Source organism: Macaca thibetana, chromosome 15 (assembly GCF_024542745.1).
Source record: "Macaca thibetana thibetana isolate TM-01 chromosome 15, ASM2454274v1, whole genome shotgun sequence".
In the NCBI taxonomy this organism is placed as follows: domain Eukaryota; kingdom Metazoa; phylum Chordata; class Mammalia; order Primates; family Cercopithecidae; genus Macaca; species Macaca thibetana.
In genome coordinates, this window is record NC_065592.1 from 103277204 (window position 1) to 103302588 (window position 25385).

General features: G+C 38.6%; 1 protein-coding gene across 5 annotated transcripts in view; it reads right to left on the bottom strand.

Annotated features, from left to right (window-relative positions):
• The window catches only part of AUH (AU RNA binding methylglutaconyl-CoA hydratase), a 145518-nt gene that overhangs the window by 90998 nt on the left and 29135 nt on the right, over window positions 1–25385 (bottom strand). For 4 of the 5 annotated variants that reach the window (XM_050761281.1, XM_050761280.1, XM_050761278.1 and 1 more), the window contains one exon: window positions 13081–13167. The exons of the other annotated variant lie outside the window; for it this stretch is intronic. In XM_050761281.1, coding sequence (XP_050617238.1) covers window positions 13081–13167 — 87 coding nt within the window. The remainder of the gene's footprint in view (window positions 1–13080; window positions 13168–25385) is intronic. 5 annotated transcript variants of the gene reach the window in all.

A 25385-nucleotide genomic window follows, 5' to 3' on the forward strand; every position in this document is an offset into this window, starting at 1 on the left:
AGGGGACTTGTAACAATGATTAACATTTTAGAAATCTAAAAATTCACCATTTCCTTTGAATGAAACATCTCAAAAATAGTCATATGACTTTTTTTTTTTTTATAAAAGAACAAAAGAACTAAATTTTATTCTAGGATTCGAGTTACCGTTTAAGAACAGACTTTTTAAGATACTAGGAACAATAAAGTAAATTTGGTGACTCTGAATGAAATACAGAACTGCTTTCTGATCTCTATTTTAATAAAATAGAAGAACTTTCAAATAAGCCGTGTCTTTAAGTTGCTTATAAACTCTCTTTCATTAAAAACACACAGAGTATAGGAAATCACGGTGGCCAAAGAGAAAACACATTTGCCTTTCAGATCCCAGCAATTCTCCAGTTGTAGAAAATGTAAATATAACAGGAGGAAAGAGGGAAAAGTGGTACCCAACAGACAGGGGTGAACCCTGATTTGTATCAGTGCTAATACTGCCACAATTTAAAGATCCTTATGGTTCAACAGCCAGCTCACAAAATTTCTGAAAATTAGGCTGGGAGTCATGGCTCATGCCTGTAATCCCAGCACTTTAGGAGGCCAAGGTGGGGGGATCACTTGAGGCCAGGAGTTCAAGACCAGCCTGACCAACATGGTGAAACCCTGTCTCTACCAAAAAATACAAAATAGCCGGGCGTGGTGGCTCACGCCTGTAGTTTCAACTACTCAAAAGGCTGTGGTGGAAGAATCACTTGAACGCAGGAGGTGGAGGCTGTAGTGAGCCAAGATCGTGCCACTGCACTCCAGCCTGAGCAAAGAGTGGGACCCTATCTTTTTTTTTAAAACAAACAAACAAACATTCCTGAAAATTTCACAATCACCTGGAGTTCGTGTGAGCAGGCCCCGGCACACCACTGCCAAGGCATTGAATTCCTGGACGGTCTGTATATGAAGCAGCCCCGTAAGTACTGTCAGAGACAAAAATCTAACAAATCAAGTTATAGATCCAATTGCCTTTTATTTATGATTCATGAGTCAGGGCAGCCTCCATTCTACAAAACAGAATAAAAGCTCCCATAAGGCAATGGCAGAACAGCGGGTTTTGTAACGTAGAAACAAGAAAACAGGACAAGAGGGAAAAAAAACCTAACTGGTTAACAGGTTACATCAGACTTTGCGGGGGGAGGCGGTTGTTTCTTTGGCAAGGGTTAAAGCAGAGCAGACTTTCTTACTAAGCTGACTCAGGTAGACTGGAATCTCCTGTTTTCAGGAAAAACTGGTCTGTTTTGGAATCCGTCTGCTTCCTTAATAAAGTTTCAGTTTGATTATGTGGCATTTTGCAGGAGTGACTATGTCGATTTAATCTGGTCTGCTGGGGTTTTGAGCAGGAGCTCAGTCTGAAACAATGGCCTCCCATCATTTTAACAGTACAATGCAGGATCCTCCACCATCAGTATCCATGAACATCCACTGGCCACGTCACTTCCTCCCAAGGAAAAAATAAGCCTAGAAGCTCTTCTCTCAGAAAATGAACAAACTTTATGAGAAGAACTAGTGAAAAGAGGGCCAGAAAGAAAGATGGAGGCCTCTGTGCAGTATCTGAAAACCCTTTTCTCCCCTCCGAGACCGAGTCTCACTCTTGTCACCCAGGCTGGAGTGCAATAGCACGATCTTGGCTCACTGCAACCTCTGCCTCCCAAGTTCAAGCGATGCTCGTGCCTCAGCCTCGCGGGTAGCTGGGATTACAGGCACACATCACCTTGCTTGGCTAATTTTTTTATTTCGAGCAGAGATGGGGGGTTCACCATGTTCACCAGGCTGGTCTCAAACTCCTGACCTCATGTGATCCACCCGCCTCAGGCTCCCAAAGCGCTGGGATTACAGGCATGAGCCACTGTGCCTGGCCATAAATGCATTTTGTTAGACATGCAAAAGGATTTTTCTCTCCCATAAAAGAGAAAAAGTTTTAAGAGAAGTTTTAAGGTCAAAAACCTTAAAATTAGGGGGCCACGAACAGTGGCTCATGCCTGTAATCACAGCACTTCGGGAGGCCAAGGCAGGAGGATCACTTGAGTCCAGGAGTTCAAAACCAGTCTGGGAAACATGAAACAAAAATCACAAAACTTAGCTGGGCGTGGTGGAGCCCATCCCTGCTACTCGGAAGGCTGAGGTGGGAGGATCACTCGAGCCCCGGAGGTCGAGGCTACAGTGAGCCGAGATCGAGCCACTGCACTCCAGCCTGCACAACACAGGGAGACCCTTTCTCAAAGAAAAAAAACCAAAAACACCTTAAAACCAAGAGCCCAAAAGCTATTTTTCTAGAAATGTAAAATCTTGGCTTTCCTTGAAAATAATGAGAAATTTAAAAAACTTCTAAGCCCCTTAACCAACTGAACTGACCTTCCTTTGGCCAAGGGGAGCACAGAGACACCTCAGAGGCTGAATTCCTAGCTATGATGTGATGGGAGGTCAGACCATCTCCCTCAATAGCCGCCTAATGGCTATTCTTTTTAACAGGCTAGAGAGAAACCAGCCCTTGCAAGATGCCACTGCTGATTTCAACCAACAGCCTGAACGCTGCCCCGCCCTTCTGTGGTTCGGTCAAAACAACCAACCAGCATTTCTTCCTGGTAAGAGACTACCAACCACAGGGTGGTTCTGGCCCATCTACAGAGGAGGCACAATGAGGGTTTTCCTGTCCTCTGCTGCTTCTTTTTTGAGACAGAGTCTCGCTCTGTCACCCAGACTGGAGTGCAATGGCATGATCTCGGCTCACTGCAACTTCCGCCTCCCAGGTTCAAGCAATTCTCGTGCCTCAGCCTCCCTAGTGGCTGGCACTACAGGCTAGGATTACAGGCATGTGCCACCACGTCCAGCTAATTTTTGTATTTTTTTAGCAGAGACAGGGTTTCACTACGTTGGCCAGGCTGGTCTCGAACTCCTGACCTCAGGTGATCTGCCCGCCTTGGCCTCCCCAAGTGCTAGGATTACAGGCATGAGCCACGGCGCCTGGCCCTCTGTTTCATCTTTTGACGTCAGAGGGACCAAGACTCCATCCTCAGATCATGCTCTGGCTGCTATTTGTTAAACATGGGTCCCACGGAAAGGCCTGAAGCTCAAACGTGCATGTGCCTGTTTCTCCTTTCATAAATATTCATGACTCCTCCTGCAGCTTACTGACTATGTATACCTGGCCACCCTGCTCAGCGTACGTTCCTGTTCCCTTTAGCCCACCTTCAAAGTGCCAGTTTCTGGGTTCTGACCAGAGGCTGCGCTTCCCAGCATGTGGCAATGGCCACCTTGCAGGCTGGAACCCTTTATGAGACATAAAGCTCTCCTTTCGAAAGTTATGAACCTTGTCATTCTTCAGCTGACAGTGAGAAAGAAAAAAAACATTCAATAAATAAGAAATGTCTGCAGGTTTCAAGATAGATGAATCTTTTAAAAACTGGTCTTATCTGGCACATATAAAGAATATATTCATATACATGTAATAAAGCATAATCATAATAAACTCCAACACAATCACCACTCAACGCTAGATCTAGGTCAGAACTAACACCTGTCTGCCACTGAGCTCTTCAACTATCCTTCCACCTGAATTCCAAACCAAAGATAACCATCCTTGTAAAGGATGTGTATATGTGATTTCATTACACACTTACACATCCCCAAACACAAACTGTTTAGCTTTGAATGCTGTTAATTTTATAAAAAATAAGTCGTACTTTTAAATCAACATTATGTTTCAAAGATTTATCCATATTGGTACATGTGCATATTTTCATTTTTGTACACTGCTCTCTACTATCCAATTGTATAAATATAACAAACATTTTTCCATTCTCCTGTCATAGAAATTTGGTTGTTTTTCAGCTTTTCGCTATTAACAATGTAAGTGTCCCTAGGACACATGTGCAAAATGTCTGCAGAATAATGTAGTTTCAAATCCAAGTAGCAACCCATTCATGAGCTAGTCAAGATGAGGAATTTTTTTTAATGACACAGGGTAGTATCAAACTGGAGCGCACAGACAGAGGAACCATAACCTTTGATACTCTCCCACCCCTATGTTTACTGGGCCAGAGTGTAGATGTATTTCTTACTACAGGTCCAATAAAAACAGTCCTTAAGTTATCCCTCTATGTAAATACCCCTTAAAAAGTGAACTACCGAGTCTTAAGGAATGTGGATATTCAAATTTGAAAGACAATATCAAATACTTTTCCTAAGCAGTTACACCAGTTCAGCTCCCTTTAGAAGTATAAATCTTCCTGCCTGGTAATCCACTTAACTCACTAACTCTTAGTAAGACCTGGCTTAAGAATTTTTGGCTCATCTGGTGGATGTAAAACGGCATCCCACTGTGGTCTTAGTTGCACGTCTGTGACTACTACTGTGGCGGACCATCTTTTCCTATGTCTACCCTCACTCCTGTACCTCTGTGTGAAACGCTTTTCTGTCGTGTCCTCTCGCTGACTTCAAGGCTGTGTATACGTATGCATGTACTGATTCCTGTATGCACTTACCAATGCACACATGAATCCTTTGGCAACTGTGTGTTTCAAGTATTTTCTCCCAGTCTGTGTCTTTTCTTTCTACTTTATTTACAGTATCTTTTCATGAATTGATGTTCTTAAGTTTAATTTGGTAAAATTGATCACCGTTTCCTTTTATGTGTCATATTTTGTGTTTTAAGAAACTTTTCTCTCCGTTAAGATCATTAAAGTTTTAGTTTCCACTTCTAAACATATTAAGTCTTTGCCATTCCCCAGCGGTCTGCAATGCTGCCTCTGTCACGTATCAGCTTCCCCACTTGGGTGGTCTGTTTGGGGGTTCTATATTTCAACCCAATGGTATACTTATCTATCCCAAAGCCAGTAACACACCGCCTTCATTTCTATGTCATGATAATAAATCTTGAGTGCGGAAATGGCAAGGTGCTTCATTTTCTTCTTATTTATGAGTGTTTGGCTATCTGGGGGTCTCCTTTTGCTCATCAAGTCCCTCACAAAATCAATACTGAGAGTCGAGGTGTGATTACACTGAATCACACCATTTGTGAGAATCATCTTTTAATACTAAATCTTCCTATTCAAGAGGATAATTTGTCCCCATTTATTTTTTTAAACATCTTACAATAAAGTTTTATAATTTCTCCATATATGCTACATGTATTCCTAAGACTCATTTGTGTTCCTGCTTGCCAGGGTATCCTTATTTGACATCTTCCGTCTGTTGTTGGTATAAAGAAAGGTAACTGATTATTTTGAATATGGATCTCATTTCCAGCCATCTTGTGACACTCTTATTTCCAATAATTTATGGTTTCTTTCAGCTTTTTGATGGAGACAGCCATACCACAGGAACTCTGCTATTTCTTTTTTGGTCCTTATGTATTGTTGTTTCCTGCCTACTACACAAACCAGGATTTACAGAATAATATAGAACAGAGGTGGTGACAGTGGGTCCTCCTGTCTTGTTCCTGATTTTAGGAGATGACTTCTAATATTTTATTATTAAGAAAGAGATACCTTTCATCAGGCTAGGGAAGTTTCCTTCTATTCCTAGTTTGCTGAGAACATTTTCCATGAATACATATTGATATTTCTCAAATGCTTTTTCCTCAATCTACTGAGATACACATACGATTTTATTTTCATTGGCTAACATGAGTTAAAATTTAATATTTTCCAGTGGAAACCACCATTGCCTTCCCGGGAAAGCCCAATTTGGTCTTTTGTTACAACCTGCTGGATTTCATGTATGCTCACAAGTGAGGTTGCCTCCTCCTATTCCTTTCTTCCATTGTTTCTCTCAGATTTAGGTTTAAAGATTACACTAGTCTGAAATAATGAGTTAGGAGTAAACTCTCACTTTACTATCCTGTGGAACTGTCTGTATAAGATTGTAAGAATCTGTTCCTTATGTATTGGGTAAAACATCTTAAAAGTAAATCTCTGTCATCAAAAAACTGGGTCTGGTGCTTTCTCTGTGAAAAAGTTTACTGTAAGAACTGGTTTGATCACTTCAGTGATTATATGACTGTAACCAAGCAGCTTAGCTTCAAACTGCATTTAAAAATGTTTTTTCCTTTACTCTTTTCACCCCAGTCTCAAGACGTAGCTTTGAGACAAACTACAGATGTGTTTTCTTTTGTCTTTAAATACAGCCTCGGAATGTGCTTTAAAACTCCACTCCCCTCCTTTTCCCACCTTAGGCTTTCATGCCTGAAGCACATGTATTTACCTGGATGTTTGTTAAGCTTACACCATGCTCACTTATCTGGTCATGTGTTTCCTTAGAAGCTTCAGGGGCCAAATCATGATGCAAACCAGGCACCTCCAGAATTCTCTCCCTAGCAGGAGATTACTTCAAGGCCAGAGTTACTCCCGGCTAGAGACTGACGGCAAGATTGACCGCGACTGATTCGGCCTGGTTGGGCCCAAGATGGTGCTGGCCCCTTCACCAGATGGAACAATTCAGGATAAGCCACAGGAGGAAGTCATGCCATTGGGCACCTCCCAGGCCCCTTGCCTCTCCTGCATTCCAAACCCCTCTTCTCAAACCCCTGACTCTCCAGAAATTGGAAAGTGGCAGTTTTTGGAAAGGATTCTGACCACTTTCCCCCTTGCTGGCAAAAATTAATAAAATTCACACTCTTTATCATACCTCACTCGTTATTTCGGCTTCTTTCTACAAGTGGCGAGAAGCTGGACCCTCTTTTGGTTACATGACTATTCCAGCCCACGATTTCTTCTTGAGTCAGAAGTTTCATATTTATTGGCATAAAGTTTTTTCCCAGTATTTTCTTATCTTTATAACCTCTCCTGTATCTATAAACACATCTTTTTTTCATTTGTAATACGTATTGTTAAAGGTGCTTTTACTCCACTGTAAAGAGCACGGCCTTGTGTTGATCCTCTGCACTGCATCTCTGTCTTCCATTTTACTCTTTTCTGATCCTTGTATTGTTGCTTTAGTTCAACATTCTTTGAACTTAAAACTTTTAAAAATCTTTTTAAGGTAATGCTTAGCTATTTATCTTCAGTGACATCTCCTTGCTAACTTACGGATTTAATGTTGTACACTCCCCTCAAGTACTGTTACAGTAGGTAGCTAATGGAACACGAGCAGAGCTGGAGAGGGCTCCCCGCAAAACATACACACCAGGAATGTCGGGTGACCATAAGATTGTCAGGCGGCTGTTAACTGTCTCTCTAAAATAATAATTGGTCACAGCCAGCACCAGAGAAAGGCAGTCTCCTGGAAATAGCAGGTATTTCCAGATAGAAATACCTGAAACTGGTGATCAGGAGCTTCCCGATAAGATCTCAGGAGCTGGGCAAGTGCACTTGAGCATGCGCACTGAAAGGCAAAATGGCGGATGACCTCCCTGTAGGAACACGGGACCGCAAAGCGGCAAAGCGCCTCAAGCAGGCAGGCCTACAACTTAGTAAACACACTGCACATGCAGCCCCTCCCAAGGGCTGGCAGGCCACTGCGCATACTGACAGCCCACCCCAAAGGACGAATCACAGGAGAAGCAACAGACGACCCCGGAAGAATGCCAACATATAAAACCCCAATTCAAAAGGTCAAATGGCGCGCCTGATCTCTTAAGTTGCCTACTTGACCCTTGTGCAAGTTCCTCTCGTTCACGCTCTGGAGCTCTTTAACAAACTTCCACTCCTGCTCTAAAACTTGCCCCAGTCTCTCCTCCAGCCTTATGCCCCCAGGTGGAGTTCTTTCTTCTGAGGAGGCAAGAACTGAGATAGCTACAGACCCCTACAGATTCACTGATGCTAACATACTTGTGCTGCACGACATGGATACATCACAGCTAAACAGCACCACTTTAAGCAAATCTATTTGGACATATTGTAATTTTATAATCATTCAGTTTTCGTATTCTTTTCCATTATAGTTTCTTCTTTGACCCATGAGCTGTTCAGCATTCTCACTTTACAAATATATGGTTTTAAAATCTGTAGGTATGGATATGTTTCTGACTGTTAAAGCAAACGAAATGTGGCCTTAGAAGGGCTCTGTACTTCTATACTTGTGGATGAACTGCAACCTAACTTAATAGGTAGAAAAGAAAGAAAACCTAACTTAGGAGTATGCCCTGTAACAGTAGCTGAGGCTTGGCCAGTCCCAGCAGCCATACTTCAACCACTCATACACTGCCCAGTGTTCAAACTGTGTTCAAATAAGGCAAATGCTGAGCTGTAACCAATCCAGCTGTTTCTGTACCTCACTTCTGATTTCTGTATGTCACGTCCTTCTTTTTTGTCTATAAATCTGTTCTAACCACAAGGCATCCCTGGAGTCTCTCTGAATGTACTGTGATTCTGGGGGCTGCCCGATGCATAAATTGTTCACTGGTCTATTAAACTCCTTTAAATTTAATTTGGCTGAAGTTTTTCTTTTAACATAACTTAATTCCATCGTAGACAGAAAATATGGTCTCTATACACCAATTTTCTGAAATTTAACAGAGACTTTAAGGTCCTGCACGTGACCCATATTTTTAAACATTTTTTGTGTTCACAAGAATACATAAGAGTCTATTAAATCAAACTTGATAATTATGTTGCTCAAATCACTGAAAAATTTTCATTAACTTTTATCTTTTTGACCTCATGGTAAATTGAGGGAGATGGGTCAATAATTTTGACAATGATGATAAATTACCAATTTATCCATATAATTTTATTTGCGTATCTTGAGACTTTTGTTTTTAGGTGCATACAAGTTTAAGGGTATGTTTCTTGAAAAACTGAACCTTTTATCACATGCAGCAACTCTCTCTCTAGTAATGCTTTTTATTTTGAAATGTATTTTGACCAGAATCAATACTGATATATCTTTCTTTTGGCTAGTAATCTTCAGGTACAAAAAGAGGTACCCCAAATGTGGCTATTATTAACAATATTCAGCTGATGTCAATTATTTAGTCAAATCTGAACATGTATGTCTTTAAACAGCAAGTTTAATCAACCGACATTAATAGTGACTACTGGACTTATTTCAACATCTTACTATTCAATATGTTGTAAGTTTATGCTATTTTTCTGTTTACATTTTTTAAGATTGGATGAACTTATCTTTGATTTTTGTTTTGTTGTTTCTTACTACTGCCTCCACCACCTCCCTATTCATTTGCAAATTTTATGTTCCTTTCTTAGTCCCCGAATTTTATCAAGAATACAAAACCCCTAGATGCAATATTTTAAACTCCCTATCAAAGCAAAGACCTTAAAATTAAAACCTTTATGTCTCCAAAAAGCAAAACCCAATGAAAAAGGTATGAGCCAAGCATGCATCAAGTTATTCAAATTAGAACTGAAGTGAGATTTCTTGAATAAAAATAGATGAATTAATTCCAAACAACAAGAAAAATGAAGATAGAAGACACATGACATTCAAAGAAAAATCAGACCCACTGTCTGTTTTAGTACAACCTGTGAGCTAAGAATGGTTTTTACATTTTTAAATGCCTGGGGGAAAAAAATCAAAATAAAAAATTGTTTCAAAATACATAAAAATCAAATGAAATTCAAATTTTGGTATGCATAAATAAAGCTGTATTGGAACAGAGCCACACACCTTTGTTGATACATCATCTATGGTTGCTTTCATACTATAAAGTCAGAGTTGTATAGCTGCAACAGAGACCATATGGCCCCATGAAACCTACAATATTTACTGTATGACCCTTCAAGATAAAGTCGGCCTGCCTGTGATTTTTAACATGTTAAATGAGTGGATTCTATTAAGATACTATTAAGACACTTAGTTTCCACACGTCCTTCAAAACCTCGGAATCATCACAGTAAGTCTACTGTAATGTTACAATAAAAAGTATCATGAATAAATATGGAGGAACTCCCAAGAAAAAATGGAGATAAGAACTAGCCCAGAAAAGAAAAGTTACAGCTATGATCACAAAAAAGAAAATGCCACTGCAAAGACAGAAAGAGTTCCAGAAAAACCCCAATTTCAGAATCCATAGAACAGAAAGACACTCTGGAACAAGCATCAAGGTAATTCGAACAGTGAAACCAATCTTAGCCACCCCCGTGCATATATGTAAACTTACAGGTAGCATCAACGTTTCTAAAATCAAGCTCTCTGACCAACTTCCAAACAAAGTTCATGCTCTGCGTCAGAAGGTACATAAACATGAGGCTGAAGCTGGGGAAAGAAGCAGGGCCTAAGACAATACCAGCACAGAACGAGAAGTGGCAGAATAGACAGCTAAGCCAAAAGCCATTATAGAGATTAAACATGTATTTAAAAAATTTTAATGCTAAGAAAGTGAGAAAACAGTAACAAAACCACACAAGATGCAAAAAGGTGTTAAGTGGTCAAATTCTACAATTCTTTCAAGTAACATGATTTGTTCTGTATATAGCATAGAAAAACATGGAAAGCTTTTCACCTCATTCTGTGAAGGCAAATAACCTTCACGCCAAACCAAAAAAGAATAACACAAAACAAAATTAAAAGCTCAATCTCCTTTACGATTATACCATAAGTACTTTACTGAATCCAGCAATATGTGTTAAAAACCAACACCACCCCTAACCACAATGACCAGGCAGGGCTTATTCTAGTAATGTGTGGCCACTGCAGCATTAGTAAATCTATTAACACAACTCAGAATAATAAAGGCTAAATAAGGCAAATGCTAACATACATCAATTATAATCCTGATGCATATTTTAAAAGCATTGGACAAACTTTAACACTTATTCTTGATTAAAAACAGAAATAATCTCCTAACAAGTTGAAACAGAAGAGAACTGCCTGAATATCATAATTACTGGCAAAATATTAAAGGCACCCACCAAAGTCAAAGAAAGATAAGGATGATCACGCTCACCTTAACAAATAAATACTCTATAAGGGACTGAACCAATATGAAAAAATATGAATACATAAGGTTAAAATGTTGGGGGAGGAGATAAAATTGCATTACTTGTAGGCAATTATCTATATTGTACTTTACAAATGAAAACACAAGAAGATTAAAGAAGAACAATTAACACAAGTAATTATCCAGCTGACATGATATAAAATAAGCACATAAAAGTTAACTTTTGGCCGGGCACGGTAGCTCCTGCCTGTAATCCCAGTACTTTGGGAGGCTAAGGCAGATGGATCATGAGGTCAAGAGTTGGAGACCATCCTGGCCAACATGGTGAAACCCCATCTCTACTAAAAATACAAAAATTAGCTGGGCGTGGTGGCACGTGCCTGTAGTCCCAGCTACTCGAGAGGCTGAGGCAGGAGAATCGCTTGAACCTGGGATGCGGAGGTAGCAGTGAGCTGAGATTGTGCCACTGCACTCCAGCCTGGTGACAGAGTGAGACTCTAGCTCAAAAAAAAAAGTTAATAACTTTCCTACAGACTATAATAACAAGACTGCAACAGAAATGAGGGGAGGGTCTCATTCAAAGGAATAAATGCTATAAAATAGCTAGGAATATATCTGAGGGGAAAAAAGATATAAGACCAAGACCAGTGTGCAGAAAAGTATAAAACTTCCTTGAAAGACATTAAAAAAAAGAATGACCCCAAAAAATAAGAGCCATGCACACTATGGAGAGAAAGATTTATTATCATAAAAATGTCAAAATTTTCTTAACAAAATTTATAAAATTCCAATCACAGTTGCAATACAGAAATTTTTCCCCTTTGCCTTAAAAAATAATTCTAAATTAATTTGGAAAACCTGATGTATGAGAATCAACAGAGAAAACCTTCAAGGAAAAAGAATAATAAAGGGAACCTAGCATCATCTAGATATTAACAGTTTTAAATTTAAAGATACTGGAATCAAATTAAGCACATTAGAGGGCAATATCTATAACACATTTAAAAACAAATAATATAAAAATGTCTTTTAAATAAACAAGTAGTTATTAAATAATCCAAGGAGGATGAAGGACGTGAAAAGGCAATTTACAAATGAAGAAAAGGCCAAGCAATGTAGCTCATGCGTGTGATCCCAACACTGTGGGAAGACAGGGAGGAGGATCACTTGAGGCGGGAGTTCAAGATCAGCCTGGGCATCACAGTGAGACCCCCATCTCTACAACAAAATTAAAAATCAGCCAGGCCTGGTGGTTCACAGCTGTAGTCCTTAACTCTTAGGAGGCTGAGGCAGGAGGATCTCTTGAGCCCAGGCGTTGGAGGTTACAGTGAGCTATATCACACCACTGCATTCCAGCCTGGGCGATAAAGTGAGACCCTGTCTCCAGAAAAAATCAAAAATTAAAAAAAAAAAAACTAAACTAAAACCAAAAAAAACCCAAAGAAAGCCAAATCTCATTTGAAAAGATAAAATATCACATAAGCATCTGGGGCAATACAAATTAAAATGCTGAGATGCCTTTTTTTTTTTTTAATCTAGGCAAACTTCAAAAATAGCAACATTAAATGCTGGCAGGAATATGAGGAAACATATACTGTCTTTAACTTATGGGAATATAATTTTGTAGAATTTATTAATATCTAAAATATAAAATGAACAAATGATAACTGGAACAGTGATTCCCTGTTTAAGAATTTATGCTTATGTACAAGGGTATTCACTACTTTATTATAAATAACATAAACAGAGGAAAAAAAAAGATGCTCATTAATGAATAAATAATATAAAATTTTTGATAAGATTAGATTAATATACAGCAGTAAATTGAAAATAAAAATAATAAAACAAATTGATAGTTACTGTAGTTCTAAAAAAAAGTATGATCCTGTATATTTAAAAAACAAAGGAATCCCAAACGTATGTTTGCAAGTATAGTTAAATACAGATATTGTTAAGTCAAAGACTTACGGCAAATTATTATTATTGTCTAATAAATACCTTCATATTTTATCATACATAAAAGACATCTGTAATTATTAAATATTTTACATAATTTTTCAAATTAAATATATTAGGTGCAGTTTTAAAACAAACGCTACAGGTCATGATTATCTAATTATATAAATATTTAACCAATGCTTATATATAATGTGTAACTGTTTAAATTCGACATTTAAGATCACCTTCAGCATGCTGAAAGAAGAATTTAATAGTGCTTACCAATATCATTAATCACTGCTCTTATTTTGGAGACAAAAGGACCAACTTCACTGGAACTCATTTTGGCTCTTTCCTTAAGGTCAGCACCTGCAAAGTATTTTATTTACAAATATAATCTAGTTGTAAACAAAATTTTAAGGCAAAGAATTGAAAATTTACTTAAGATTAATATACAACTTCAAGATCAGCCTAATTCATCTTTTAACAGAATGACATTACCTAAGTTCTCCTTCCCAATGACCATGTTCAGCAAGAATAAAGTATTTGTCTACTCATGTGCTTAAAGCATTGCTTCTCCAGCTTTCGGTCTCAGGCCCCTTCATACTCTTAAAGGAAGACACTATAGCTGGCATCTACTGATCTATAGTTATACTATTAGAAATCAAAACTAAGAAATTGTTTAAATGTTTATTCATTTAAAAATACAAATGAACTCATTAACGTTAACATAAAGAACAACAAATTGGTGACACCATCTTGCTTCTTTGCAAGGTCCTGTCAGTTTATCCACCACTGCTTTTGCAGTGTATTAGCACAAATGCCAACCCTGTAAAAAGGGCAGATTACACTTTGGTCAGTCCCTCTAACTTCGTGGATGCCTGCCTTGGGGACAGTCAACCACATGGAAGAAGCATAGATTTAAAGTATGAACAAACTGACAATTTCATAATTATGACTTTAGCACAGAATCATAACTTTGGAACAGAGAAAAATAAACACATGGAATTCTTAAGGGATAATTAACTCTGAGAACAAAGAAGATCTTTAGAAAAATTAACAATCTGAGAAAAGATGGGTCCCCAATTAAACAAACAGACAAACAACAAAGTAAAATTACAGCATAGAAGGCATACACTCAGCTATTTGCCCCTATTAGTCTATTATAAATCAATCATGATGATACATAATACCTTAAGTAAGGGATAGGGTAGGGGCATTCTGATCTCACACACTTCCAGGGGGAGGGAGAACCTCAGCTGACAAAGCACATAGCCTCACATCCATCGGATCTTAGATATGTACACCCTAGAAAATCTCTCACACACCCAAGAAAACACGTACAATAACATTCAAGGAAGCATACAAAGCCTAGCAAAAAAAATGGATATAACCTAAATATCCATCCATAGGAGAATAAAACAAGGACATAATTATAATGTTACTTGTACAGCATGAACATGAAAGAATTAAGAGTAAATACAGATAAATCTAATGAATAATACTATTGAAAAAGTATAATTACAGAAAGATACACAGGATAATAAACACAAATTTTAAAAACAATAATGCTATTCAGGGATATAAAACACACAGATGATAAATTCAATTGGTGGTTATGGGGGCTGGGGTGTGATTGGCAATGGGTACACAAAGGACTTCAATTTTATTTGTAATATTGTATTGCTTAGGTTGGGTCGTGGGGGCTAAATATGTGAGTCTAAATGTTTTGGGATGCCTGATACATGTCTTCATCATTAATTTTTCCCTGAAGAATTAATATGTCACAAAGAAAAATGTTGGCACCACCAAAAACAAATAAATGATGTAACTCGATGCCAAACTCTTCTTTGAGGCCCAGTATTTCTCAGTTCCATTACTTTGTAAATTTAAATATTTTACATTTATAACCACTCATCTCAAGTGGGCCATTCTGATGCCCAGCAATTCCACTCTATTTCCTGAGTTCATCCACTCTCCTACTCACATATAGACCATGTCACAACTTCCCTCTCCACCAATCTTAAAACCTCCTATCAATCCTACCAAAAGCCAGAAAAGAAATTCTACCAGTACTTGACACCAAAGCTATCTACCCAGGACTTGAACCTATATATTCCACCCTGCCTCCTGTTACTATGAATGAACTAACTCATTGAGAGTGACAGGAGACAGACAAATTCCCTGGCAGACAGGGATGCGTCCCCAGTGAGACCCAACCTTCAAGCCAATGACAGTTTAAAAATCGAGCTGCTGGTTCCAAACAGAGAGAAAACTTTGTCTACAAACAGAGAGAAAACTTCTATCCCCGTATTACCATCACTCTCTTGATTGGTTCCTTCTGGATGATGCCTTTTAACCAATCAAACAGTGCTTTTTCCAAGCCCACCCAGGGATGAATCAGCACACACGCACCCATTCTAACCCATAAAAACCCCAGACCCAGCCTCACAGGTGGCTACCCACTTTGGGTCCCCTCTCACAGCTGAGAGCTTTCCTTATGTCACTCAATAAAATTCTTCTCTGCCTTACTCACTCTCTGGTGTCCATGCACCTCATTCCTCTTGGTCGCAGGACAAGGACCTGGAACTCGCTGAGCTGCAGGCAGCAGGAATGAAAGGGTTGTGACACCCCTGGCCGGCTCGCCAAGCTGCGGGCAATGGGGATAAAAGAGCTGTAACACGCTCCCTCTAGCCAAGCTATGAGAGTGAAGAGCTGCAACATTTCTGGGGGCCCAGACCTCAGGACTCCCCGAGCAAGAATTGTAACACCCCTTGGGGCTCCATGAATGCTGGTATCTCTGAGTTTTTGGGTGACACCACATTCCCCTTGTCTAGACACCAGTGCCTGACACGGAAACCATTTGTGGCATGCCCAGTCCAGCCTCAAGCTGAGCGTGGAGCTGCAGCAGGCATAGGATTCAAGTGGGTGTGAGCCAAGCACAACCTGCCAGGCCAAGTGGGTGGAGTAAGCCCAGGGGCCTGAGTGAGGCCCGGACAGAGGTGGCAGGGGCAGCAAAGATTTCTGGCTAGCAAAGTGGCATCTAAGGAATCCTGTAACATCATGAGGGAGGCCAATCCATCCCCTTGTGCACTGGATTCAACCCCTTCTAATCTCCTTGGGGACATCACTCACTCCAGCACTTAAGCTGTCTCCTTGGCTGGCGTCAATACTGCCCCTCCTTAGAGGTTCATTCCCATTAGCACACAGCAATGCTGTAATACTGACATCTTAAAAAAAAAAAACTCACACAGACTTCCACTGTTAGCTATGATGGAATAGGTTATCATCAGACCAATTCTTCCATGAAACGCTGGAGAAATATGTAAGACAGCTGCTTCAGCAACTAATGCAGCCAGGATGTAAGAGGCTGAAAAGCCAGAGGAGGGACACTATGGTAAGCCTCTGCTTTCCCCCCAAAACATACACTGAGTTATAAACTGGTGGGGGAAAGAGAGTATAAAAGCCATAGCACGAAGTAGCAGCTCAAAATCTCGGTAATCTCCTGGAACTGGGGAGACAAACACCGGCAGTGGAGACTACTGGCTCAGCCAGAACTTTGAAGCCAAGATCTTGGAGAAAAAGGAACTACAAACAAGAGAGCCCACTAAAGGGACTCACCAAATTAATGAAATAATGGTGAAAATCATATACATTTTCATTAGTTGCAGAAAAAGTATTTGATAAAATTCAATACTCATTCCTTAACATCTTCACTGAGGAACGTGTTAATAGAGTTCAGCAACTTTAAGTATAGAATTCAACAATTTTTACTACATTTACAAAGTGCTACAACCATCACCTCAATCCGATTTTAGAACACTTCCATATCACAAAAAGATCTCTCATGCCCGTATGCAGCCACTTCTGTTCCCACCCCAGCACCATGTAACCACTCATCTATGTTCCCAAGCATTGGCCTTTTCTGGACATTTCCTATAAATAAATTGATGCAATATGTGGTCTTTTTTCTCTGTTTTCTTTCATATAGCATGCTTTTCAGGTTCATGCATGTTATAAGCATGAAGTCTTCCACTATACGAACATATAAACATTTTGCTTATCCCTTCATCAGATGACAGATATTCATATCATTCCCACTTTTTGGCTACTATGACTAATGCTGATATGGACATTCACTTACAAGTTTCTGTGTGGACAAATGTTTTCATTTGTCTTGGATAAACACAAAGAAGTAGAATTACTAGGTCATACTGTAAACTTTTGTTTAACTTGGAGAAAAGAAAAAAAAAAACAACCCTGCCAAGCTGTTTGCCTAGGTTGGCTGCACCATTTCACATCCCTATCAGCAAAGCTTGAGGGTCTCTGTTTTCCTAGTCACCAACAATTGTCTGTCTTTTTTATTATACCTACAGTGAGTGTGAAGTGGTATCTATAAGGATTTTAATTTGCATTTCCCTAATGACTAATGAGGTTAAACACTTTTCATGTGCTTACTGGCCACTCAAACAGCTGCTGTAGTGAAATGTCCATTCAAATCTTGTTCATTTTTTTAAAACCAGGTAATTTGTTTTCTGCTTATTGAATTCTAAGTTATATCTTAGATACAAGCCCTTTCTAAAATATATGATTTACAAATGTTTTCTTCATTTTTGTGGCTTGCCTTTTACTTTCTTGATTTTTGAAGCACAAATTTTGATTAAAATTAATCAAAATTATAAATTTTTTCTTTTATCATTTGTGCTTTTCTTGTAATATCTAAAAATCAACACTCATTCCTGATTAAAATTATCTTAGCAAACTAGGAAGAAAAGGGGATCTTTATAATAAAAAGTAACTGTAAAGTACCTATAGCTAACATAATCTGTAATAGTCAATTACTAAAAGCTTCCTCCCAGGGACCTAGAAAGAGACAAGGGTATTCCCCAACACTGTAATAGATGTCCTAGTGAGTGTGATAAGACCAACTTAAAACTTACAAGCATTGAAAGGTATAATAATAAAACTGTCATTATTAGCAGATGACTTAACTGCATATGAAGAATAGCCTGAAGAATTTTCAAACCATGAAAACAAGTAAATTTAGTAAGGTTGCTGGATATAAGCTCAATATACAAAAATCAACTGTATTTCTATATACTAGCAAAATAAATTTGAATGTGAAATTTCAAAAAGACACCACTTACAAAACATCCAAAAATCAAGGAGTGAAAGAATAAATCCAACAAGAGGCATAGAAGACCCTGACACAAAAACTGAAAAATCTTATTGAAATAAAGAAGCCCCAAATAAAAGAACATACTATGTTCATGTGTTATAATAGTCCATACTAAAAGACGTAAATTCTCTCCAAATTAACAGATTAAATGTTGTTCCAATAAAAGTCCCAGTTTTTCTGGAAATTAATAAGATGAAAACGCAAAGTGCCAACAACAGTCAAGATACTGTATAAAGTATTGGTGAAGGTATAAAGCAATGAGACCTCTGACTTAAGACTGCTGGGAGTAAAACCAGTACAATCATTTTGGAAAGCAATTCCACTCCAAATATACACACTCATCAAAAAAAAATGTATGATATGTATACTAAAAGACATGTACAAGCATAGTCAGGGGCAGCACTATTAGTAACAGCTAAAACCTAGGAACACCTCAAACAACAAGCAAACAGTAGAACAGACAAATTATGAAATATTTCTACAAGGAACAGGACTGTACTACTCCTAGATGAATGGTACAGGCTGAATCCTGCAAATACATTCAGTGGAAGAGATCAGCCTGCATAATTCCAATCACATAAAGTTTGAAAATAGGCAATATTAGTATTTGGTGATAAAAGTCATAGTAATTGCCAATGTCTTTTGGGTGGGAGACGGGTAATGATAAGGAAGGGACATGTGGGATGACTGTGGTGTGCTGGGATTTCATTTTGTAGACATTTACAGAATTATATGCTTTTAATTTGTGCAATTTTCTGTATGTTCACATTATACTTCAGTTAAATTTTTTTTAAGTTTCCTGATTCCATGCACCCTAGCCCCTCCAGCTAACACTTTTTTCCTTTTTATGCCAAACTCTTCAGAAGACCTGTCCTCCCATGCTCTCCTCCTACACTGTCTCCAAGCAAGGGAGGCAAAAAGAGTAAAAAATAAACATAACAAATAAGTAAATCTACACGGAAGGGGATAAATGTTTTGGAGAAAAAGGTGAAAATAGTACAGAGGGGTATTAAAGGCGGTGACCATGTCACAATATTCAATAATGTCATAAATACCATTTTATTTGAGAATGTATAATAAGCTTTATGAGTGGCAGTATCATAGCCAATGAGGTTTATCTGAGAGATTATTCTAAGAGAAAGTGTAAGATTCAATAAGATTTCATATGTTCCTTGTATTTCAAGTGTTCCTAATAATTTAGTATCTGGTTCTCACACATTTCAAATGAACTTTGTATCTCCTGTAACATATCTGTAAAAACTTGTACTGCTTTCGCATTATCTATTGTGAACTCTTTTCATCTAAATATATAGTTGGAAATGTATAGTACACTGAGTAGACAATGCAGGGAATTGATACATTATTTAACAATTTTGAGAAAACATATATTTTAAACACCACCTACTATAATGGCCCTCTCCTAAAATTTCAGTTTAATAAATTCCTTCTTTTAAATATTCTTTAGAATTAGTATATATTAAATTTCTATACTTATATTTGCAGTAGACTACTCCAATGAACTTTAGAGAAGTTATGGGAAAACACACTATTCTTTGTTATGCACTGCATGATGTCTAGTATCCTTGGCCCCCACTAACCATGTCAATAAAGCTCCTCAACAGCCAAAAATGTCCTGAAATTCCAAAAGGCTCCACTGTGAGTGTTAATGTCCCCCTTGAGATCTAATGCTTTAAGCAAGTGATGTTCAACCTTTTTGTTCCTATTATTGCTAAAACAATTTTGAAAGTATGTGCTCCTTTGAACATTTTTATGCTGACATTTAAAATTTTTCATCGTAAGTTTAAGTAGTTTCAAAGATTTCTGTGCACTATGAACACTGACATTTTTAAACAAAACTGATATGCCATCTTCAATGGATCCAGTGGAATCTACATTCTCAGTGAACTGGTTCTCAAAATCATCCACATTTAAAACATACAAACAGGCTGTGCATGGTGGCTCACGCCTGGAATCACAGCACTTTAGGAGGCTGAGGCAGGTGGATCACTTGAGGTCAGGAATTCAAGACCAGCCTGGCCAAAACGGCGAAACCCCAACTCTACTAAAAACACAAAAATTAGCCAGGAGTGGTGGTGGGTGCCTGTAATCTCAGATACTTGGGAGGCTGAGGCAGGAAAATTGCTTGAATCCAGGAGGTGGAAGCTGAAGTGAGCCAAAATCATACCACTGCACTCCAGCCTGGGCAACACAGCAAGACTCTGTCTCAAAAAAATAAATAAAACATACAAACCCATCCTTAAAAACTGTAAACTGAAGAATGAGGAGGTTCATAAATTTGGAAAGGAGAGTTTTATTTCTCATAAAGGGTTGCGGCTTGTGCCATACTGACAGGCCGGGAAGCACGGCCTCTGGCCAGAAGCCGGAAACAGACACTTCAAGGGAAAGGCAAAAGGAAGTGGAATTTATGCTGAACAACGTGGCTGAATGTACATATTTAATAAGCTCTAAGAGTCAGGAATATTATAAAAGGAGAAATGCATGTGCACAATTGAGCTTCATGTACTTTCCTGGGTCACTTACAAAAGACGGGGGCATTCGCATGGCCCGAGGATAGAGTTTTCAGCCCTCTGATGTCAAAGGTGAAGCAGAGGACACAAGAACCCTCACTGTGAATCCTTCGTAAACTTCCCAGGGGTTCTTGCTCTCTTATCAGGAAAGAATGCTGGTGAGCAGTTAAAACTACAAAAGGCAGGGGCAGCACCAGGCAGTAGATTGATACCAGCAATGGAGCAAGTCTTTCCAAAGGGCTATTTGTTTAACCTTCAGGAAAGAAAGCCTAATCGCAGTTCTCCAGGGAGGCGGTATCACAAGAGATGTCCGACCTCCCATCCTGTCATGGCTGAGACCTCAGATTTTCCTCAGACCTCCAGATTTCCCCCTTTCCAAAAGGGGGTCACAGTTGTCCAAGTCAGTTGACTTAGCATTTCATTTTTTATTTCTCAATATAAAAAATGTTACATCATCTCCTTTCTTCATCAACTGGTATTTTTGCTCCACTTTCCTTCCATTTTTTTTTCCTGATATAACTGGTATTTGTACTTTAAAATATTGTATTGGTCATTCTGTCACATTTCTTTGCAACAAAATATGTATGCAAATTAAATTAATTTTTATTAAATTCCCTATAAAGTGCCAAGTTTAAAAGTTTTCATCTGAATTTTCATTACAAGTATTATTAGCACAGAACTGACAAAAGCAAAAATATATTTCATATTTGATAACTATTAAATACTAAATATAAACTTTTACTAGAAATGCATCACAATGAGATAGATGGGACTACCTCCCCTCCTCTCATTATTTCATCTATCCATGAATGAGTATTATTTACTGCTAGAGTGAGGCAGGATTTACCATCAATTTTACTCATGCTGAGAAAACCTTTTCACATAAACAAGGAAGACGTTTACTACAGCAACGTCATTCCTTTAGCACTCTGGTGAAAAATCACATCATAATCAAGAAACATCTAACAATTTCCCAACAACTCTAGTAAACCGTCTTCGAACTATGTTGAAAGCAAAGAACCAGAAACTGCCAGAGTAAGAATCCCAGCTGAAATTCCCAGTTGAAATTCTCAACGTTAATATTTTAAAAGCCTCTTTTTTGGCAATTAATAGGCTTTTTTCCCCTGCCTGGAGCAACAAAGCAAAGATCAGGAATGACTTTCCATTGTGGAAGAGGCAACTATGAAAGAGAAAGAGAACTGGAACCTCCAGTTCAGCCTGAAGAGTTTTATGACAGGGCACACGTTATGTATTAGACAGATCCTTTAAACCCATCTGTGCACCTCCTGAAGGCCTAGAAACATCCCAGCCCCAGCCAAGGGATCTCTGTTTTTAAGTCGCATCCATCAAAAATCAGTTGCCAGGTCATATGGAACGCCAAGTGGCTCCACATCCACACGCTGCCACCAGTACACGGCATTGTCATACTTGCTGTCATGACTCACTTTATGTGTCTACTTGTCTGGGCCACAGGGTGCCCCGATAAAATAGTTTCTTGGTGTGTGGGTAAAGGTCCTTCTGGATAACTAGCATTTGAATTCATGAACTGTGAAGAAGCAGCCCTCCCAAGGTGGGTAGCCATCATCCAATTCCCTGACGGCCTGAAAAGAACAAAAGGTGAAGGAGGAAGGAACTGGCCTCTATTTCCCGCCCCACTGCTAGAGTTGGGACGTCTCATCTCATCTTCTGCCCTTGGACTAGATTTACATTGGCTCCCATGAATCTCAGGCCTTTGGATGCAGACTGAATTACACCACCAGCTTTCATGGGTCTCCAGCTTGCAGATGTAGACTGTGGGACATCTCAGTTCCATAATCCTGTGAGCCAATTCCTCACAATAAATCTTTTATAGTCTATTGATACTATTTCTCTGGAGAACCCTAATATACTTATTAAATTGTGGCAATCTAGTAAATGAGAAATGGTAATTTTAAGTTGCATTTTTCTCAGAAGTAAAAGATGAAATGCTTCACAAAATTGTAGGGGGTTATTATGCAGTGTATTGTCATCATTTCAATCATTCTAATTTTTGTACATGTGCTGCCAATTCGAACACCCTGGTCTCTTGATCCCACTCCAAACAGGCTTCTATTCTCTGCAATAAAGTCAAATAATTAGGTCAAGATAAACAATGATTTCCATGTGGCTAAATCCACATCTTAACCCGCAAGCAACCCCGGATAAAGTGGGGATTCTCCTGAGTCCTGGAATATCTCCATCGAGGACCAGGAAACTAGTCTGTTTTCCTTTCCTGCTGCTCTTACGTGGTGGTTGTCAGGGGTACCCTAGCTTCGTAAAAAGAGCTGGAAAAGACTCTCTTTTTCTATTTTCTCAGAGTATGTAAAGATTGGAATTATCTGCTGCATGAATGCTTAGGTGTTAACATTCTTCTGAAGTCATTGTGGCCAGGTGCTTTCTGTGTGGAAAGATCTGTAACTGCTGCTTCAATCTCCATATTGCTCTGGTATTACTAAAGTTTTCTATTTCTTAAGTCAGTTTTGGTTAATTTTTATTTTCTAGTAATTTATCTATTCCACCTAAGATCTTGACTTTATTGGCACAAAGTCATTCTTAACATTATATTACCAGTTTAATCTCTGTGGAATGTATATCTATGGCTCCTTTTCCAATCTGAATATTGTGTATTTGTTCCCTCACTCTTGATTAATCTTGCCAAAAGTTTGACTATTTGACTTTTCAAAGAAACAGCTCTGGGCTTTATTATCCTTACTACTTCATGTGTTTTCCATGTCGTTAGTTTACGCTCACTTCATTTCCTTTCTTCTACCCTATTTGGGTTATTCTGTAGTTATTTTTATCACTTAAGGTACACGCTTAGTTTATTCATTTTCAGCCTTTTTTCTTTCCTGAAGTCCAACCTTAGCTATATTATACGATTTTTAAAGTATTTTTTGTTAGCATTTAGTTCTGAATGCTTTCTAATTTCCATTAAGATTCATTTGTTGAGCTGTAAGTTATTTAGAAGTTATCTTAAATTTCCCAATGTAGGGGACTTTTTCTAATCACGTTTTTTGTTAATGACTTCTAACTTCACTGCCTGTGGTGACAGAATGTGGTCTGATGATAGCTGTCCTCTGAAATCTGTGGAGGTTTTATGGCATAGCAGATGGCTAATTTTCATAAATAGTCCATGTGTGCTTCAAACGAATGCCTAGTCATCAACCACTGTGGATGATGATCCACACAGGTATATTACATTAACCCTCAGTAGAACAGGAAAAGTAACCAACATTCTATGGGCTGGGGCCAATGGACTCCTTAGATCTTTATTTAATATTTAGGTCAATTTACAAACAATTTAAAGAAAAATAAAGAATAGTGAAAACACAACTTTATTAGAAATTTTAATAAAAATTTAAACATAACAAACCCATATTGCTATTTTATATTTTCCTGGTATATGCAGTACATGTATACACACACACACACACACACACACCCCCACAAACACATACATATTATAAATATACAAATATATACTCACATACATACACAAACACACCTAAAAAGGCTACATCATTTGAACGAAACTGTTAACAGACAGAAATAAACCTGGATTGGCCAGGCACGGCGGCTTACGCCTGTAATCCCAACACTTTGGGAGGCTAAAGTGGGTGGATCACTTGAGGCCACGAGTTTGAAACCAGTGTGGCTAACATGGCAAAACCCTGTCTCTACTAAAAATACAAAAATAAGCTGGGTATGGTGGTGCACGCCTGTAATCCTAGCTACTCAGGAGGTTCAGACACGAGAATCACTTGAACCTGGGATGCAGAGGTTGCAGGGAGCCGTGACTGCACCACTGCACTGCACTCCAGCCTGGGTGACAGGGCAAGACTCGGTCTCCAAAAAAAAACAAAAAAAGAAATGAATCTCAATTGCACAGACTCAGTCTCCCAAAAAAAAAAAAAAAAAAACAAAAAGAAATGAACCTGGATTGCACAGGTTTATAAAACTGAATCTAAGTTTCAAATATATCTCTAGCAGATCATCATTACCATCACTATTTCTGGTTCTTCTTGCACTTGCATTGTAGAAATGCAATGTTTTTGAAAACACTGATGGCTCTTAATTTTGTTGAAAAGAGGACAGCCATATTCTTTGCTCCTTAATTGCAATATACTTTCATTTTTAGATTTATAAACATCAGTCAGAATGATCAAGTCAATGACTTGTTTTCATTTCTATGCCATCTATTTCCTTCTTATCACCTTTGTATACACAAGGGCCTTCAACATATCATTTACAAGCTATATCAAGTAAATGTTCACACATAAACATCATATGAGATTCAATAACACTATCGCACATCCTCTTAGCAAAATGGGATGGTCCCTCCCCACTGCCTATGGAGGCTCCACAGAGCGAAGATTATTTCTGTTATTTACTGCTATGTCCTCAGATCCTAGACACATGGCAGTACCTGACACACGGCAGGCTCCCTCTAAGAAATATTAAATACATGAATTAATTAATGAAATTCATGTGTTTTCTTTGTAGTTGAGCCCTGATGAAGAGAGTTTACAGTAGAAATGCTTAACAGGTATGAATACTAACTACCTACCTTAACATCCTCTCCAACTTCCCTCCTCCCGTTTTCTGATGGCAGCCTTATTTTTGTTCTGGTGTCTGCCCTCCTAGCTCCCCACAATCCATATACTTTGGAAGAAGATGTATCTACCCCCACATCCAGGAGTGGACCATGATTAGCCTGAGCTAACCAGCACGGTACATTCCTCTAAGAAATCAAATCAAGGTCAACTGAAGGGCTCCAGCTCGGATTGCAGAAGAGTCTTCTCTTTCTTTCAACAGAGTCGTGCATGGATATGGGGATGAGAACTGAAGTTTTAGGCTATCAA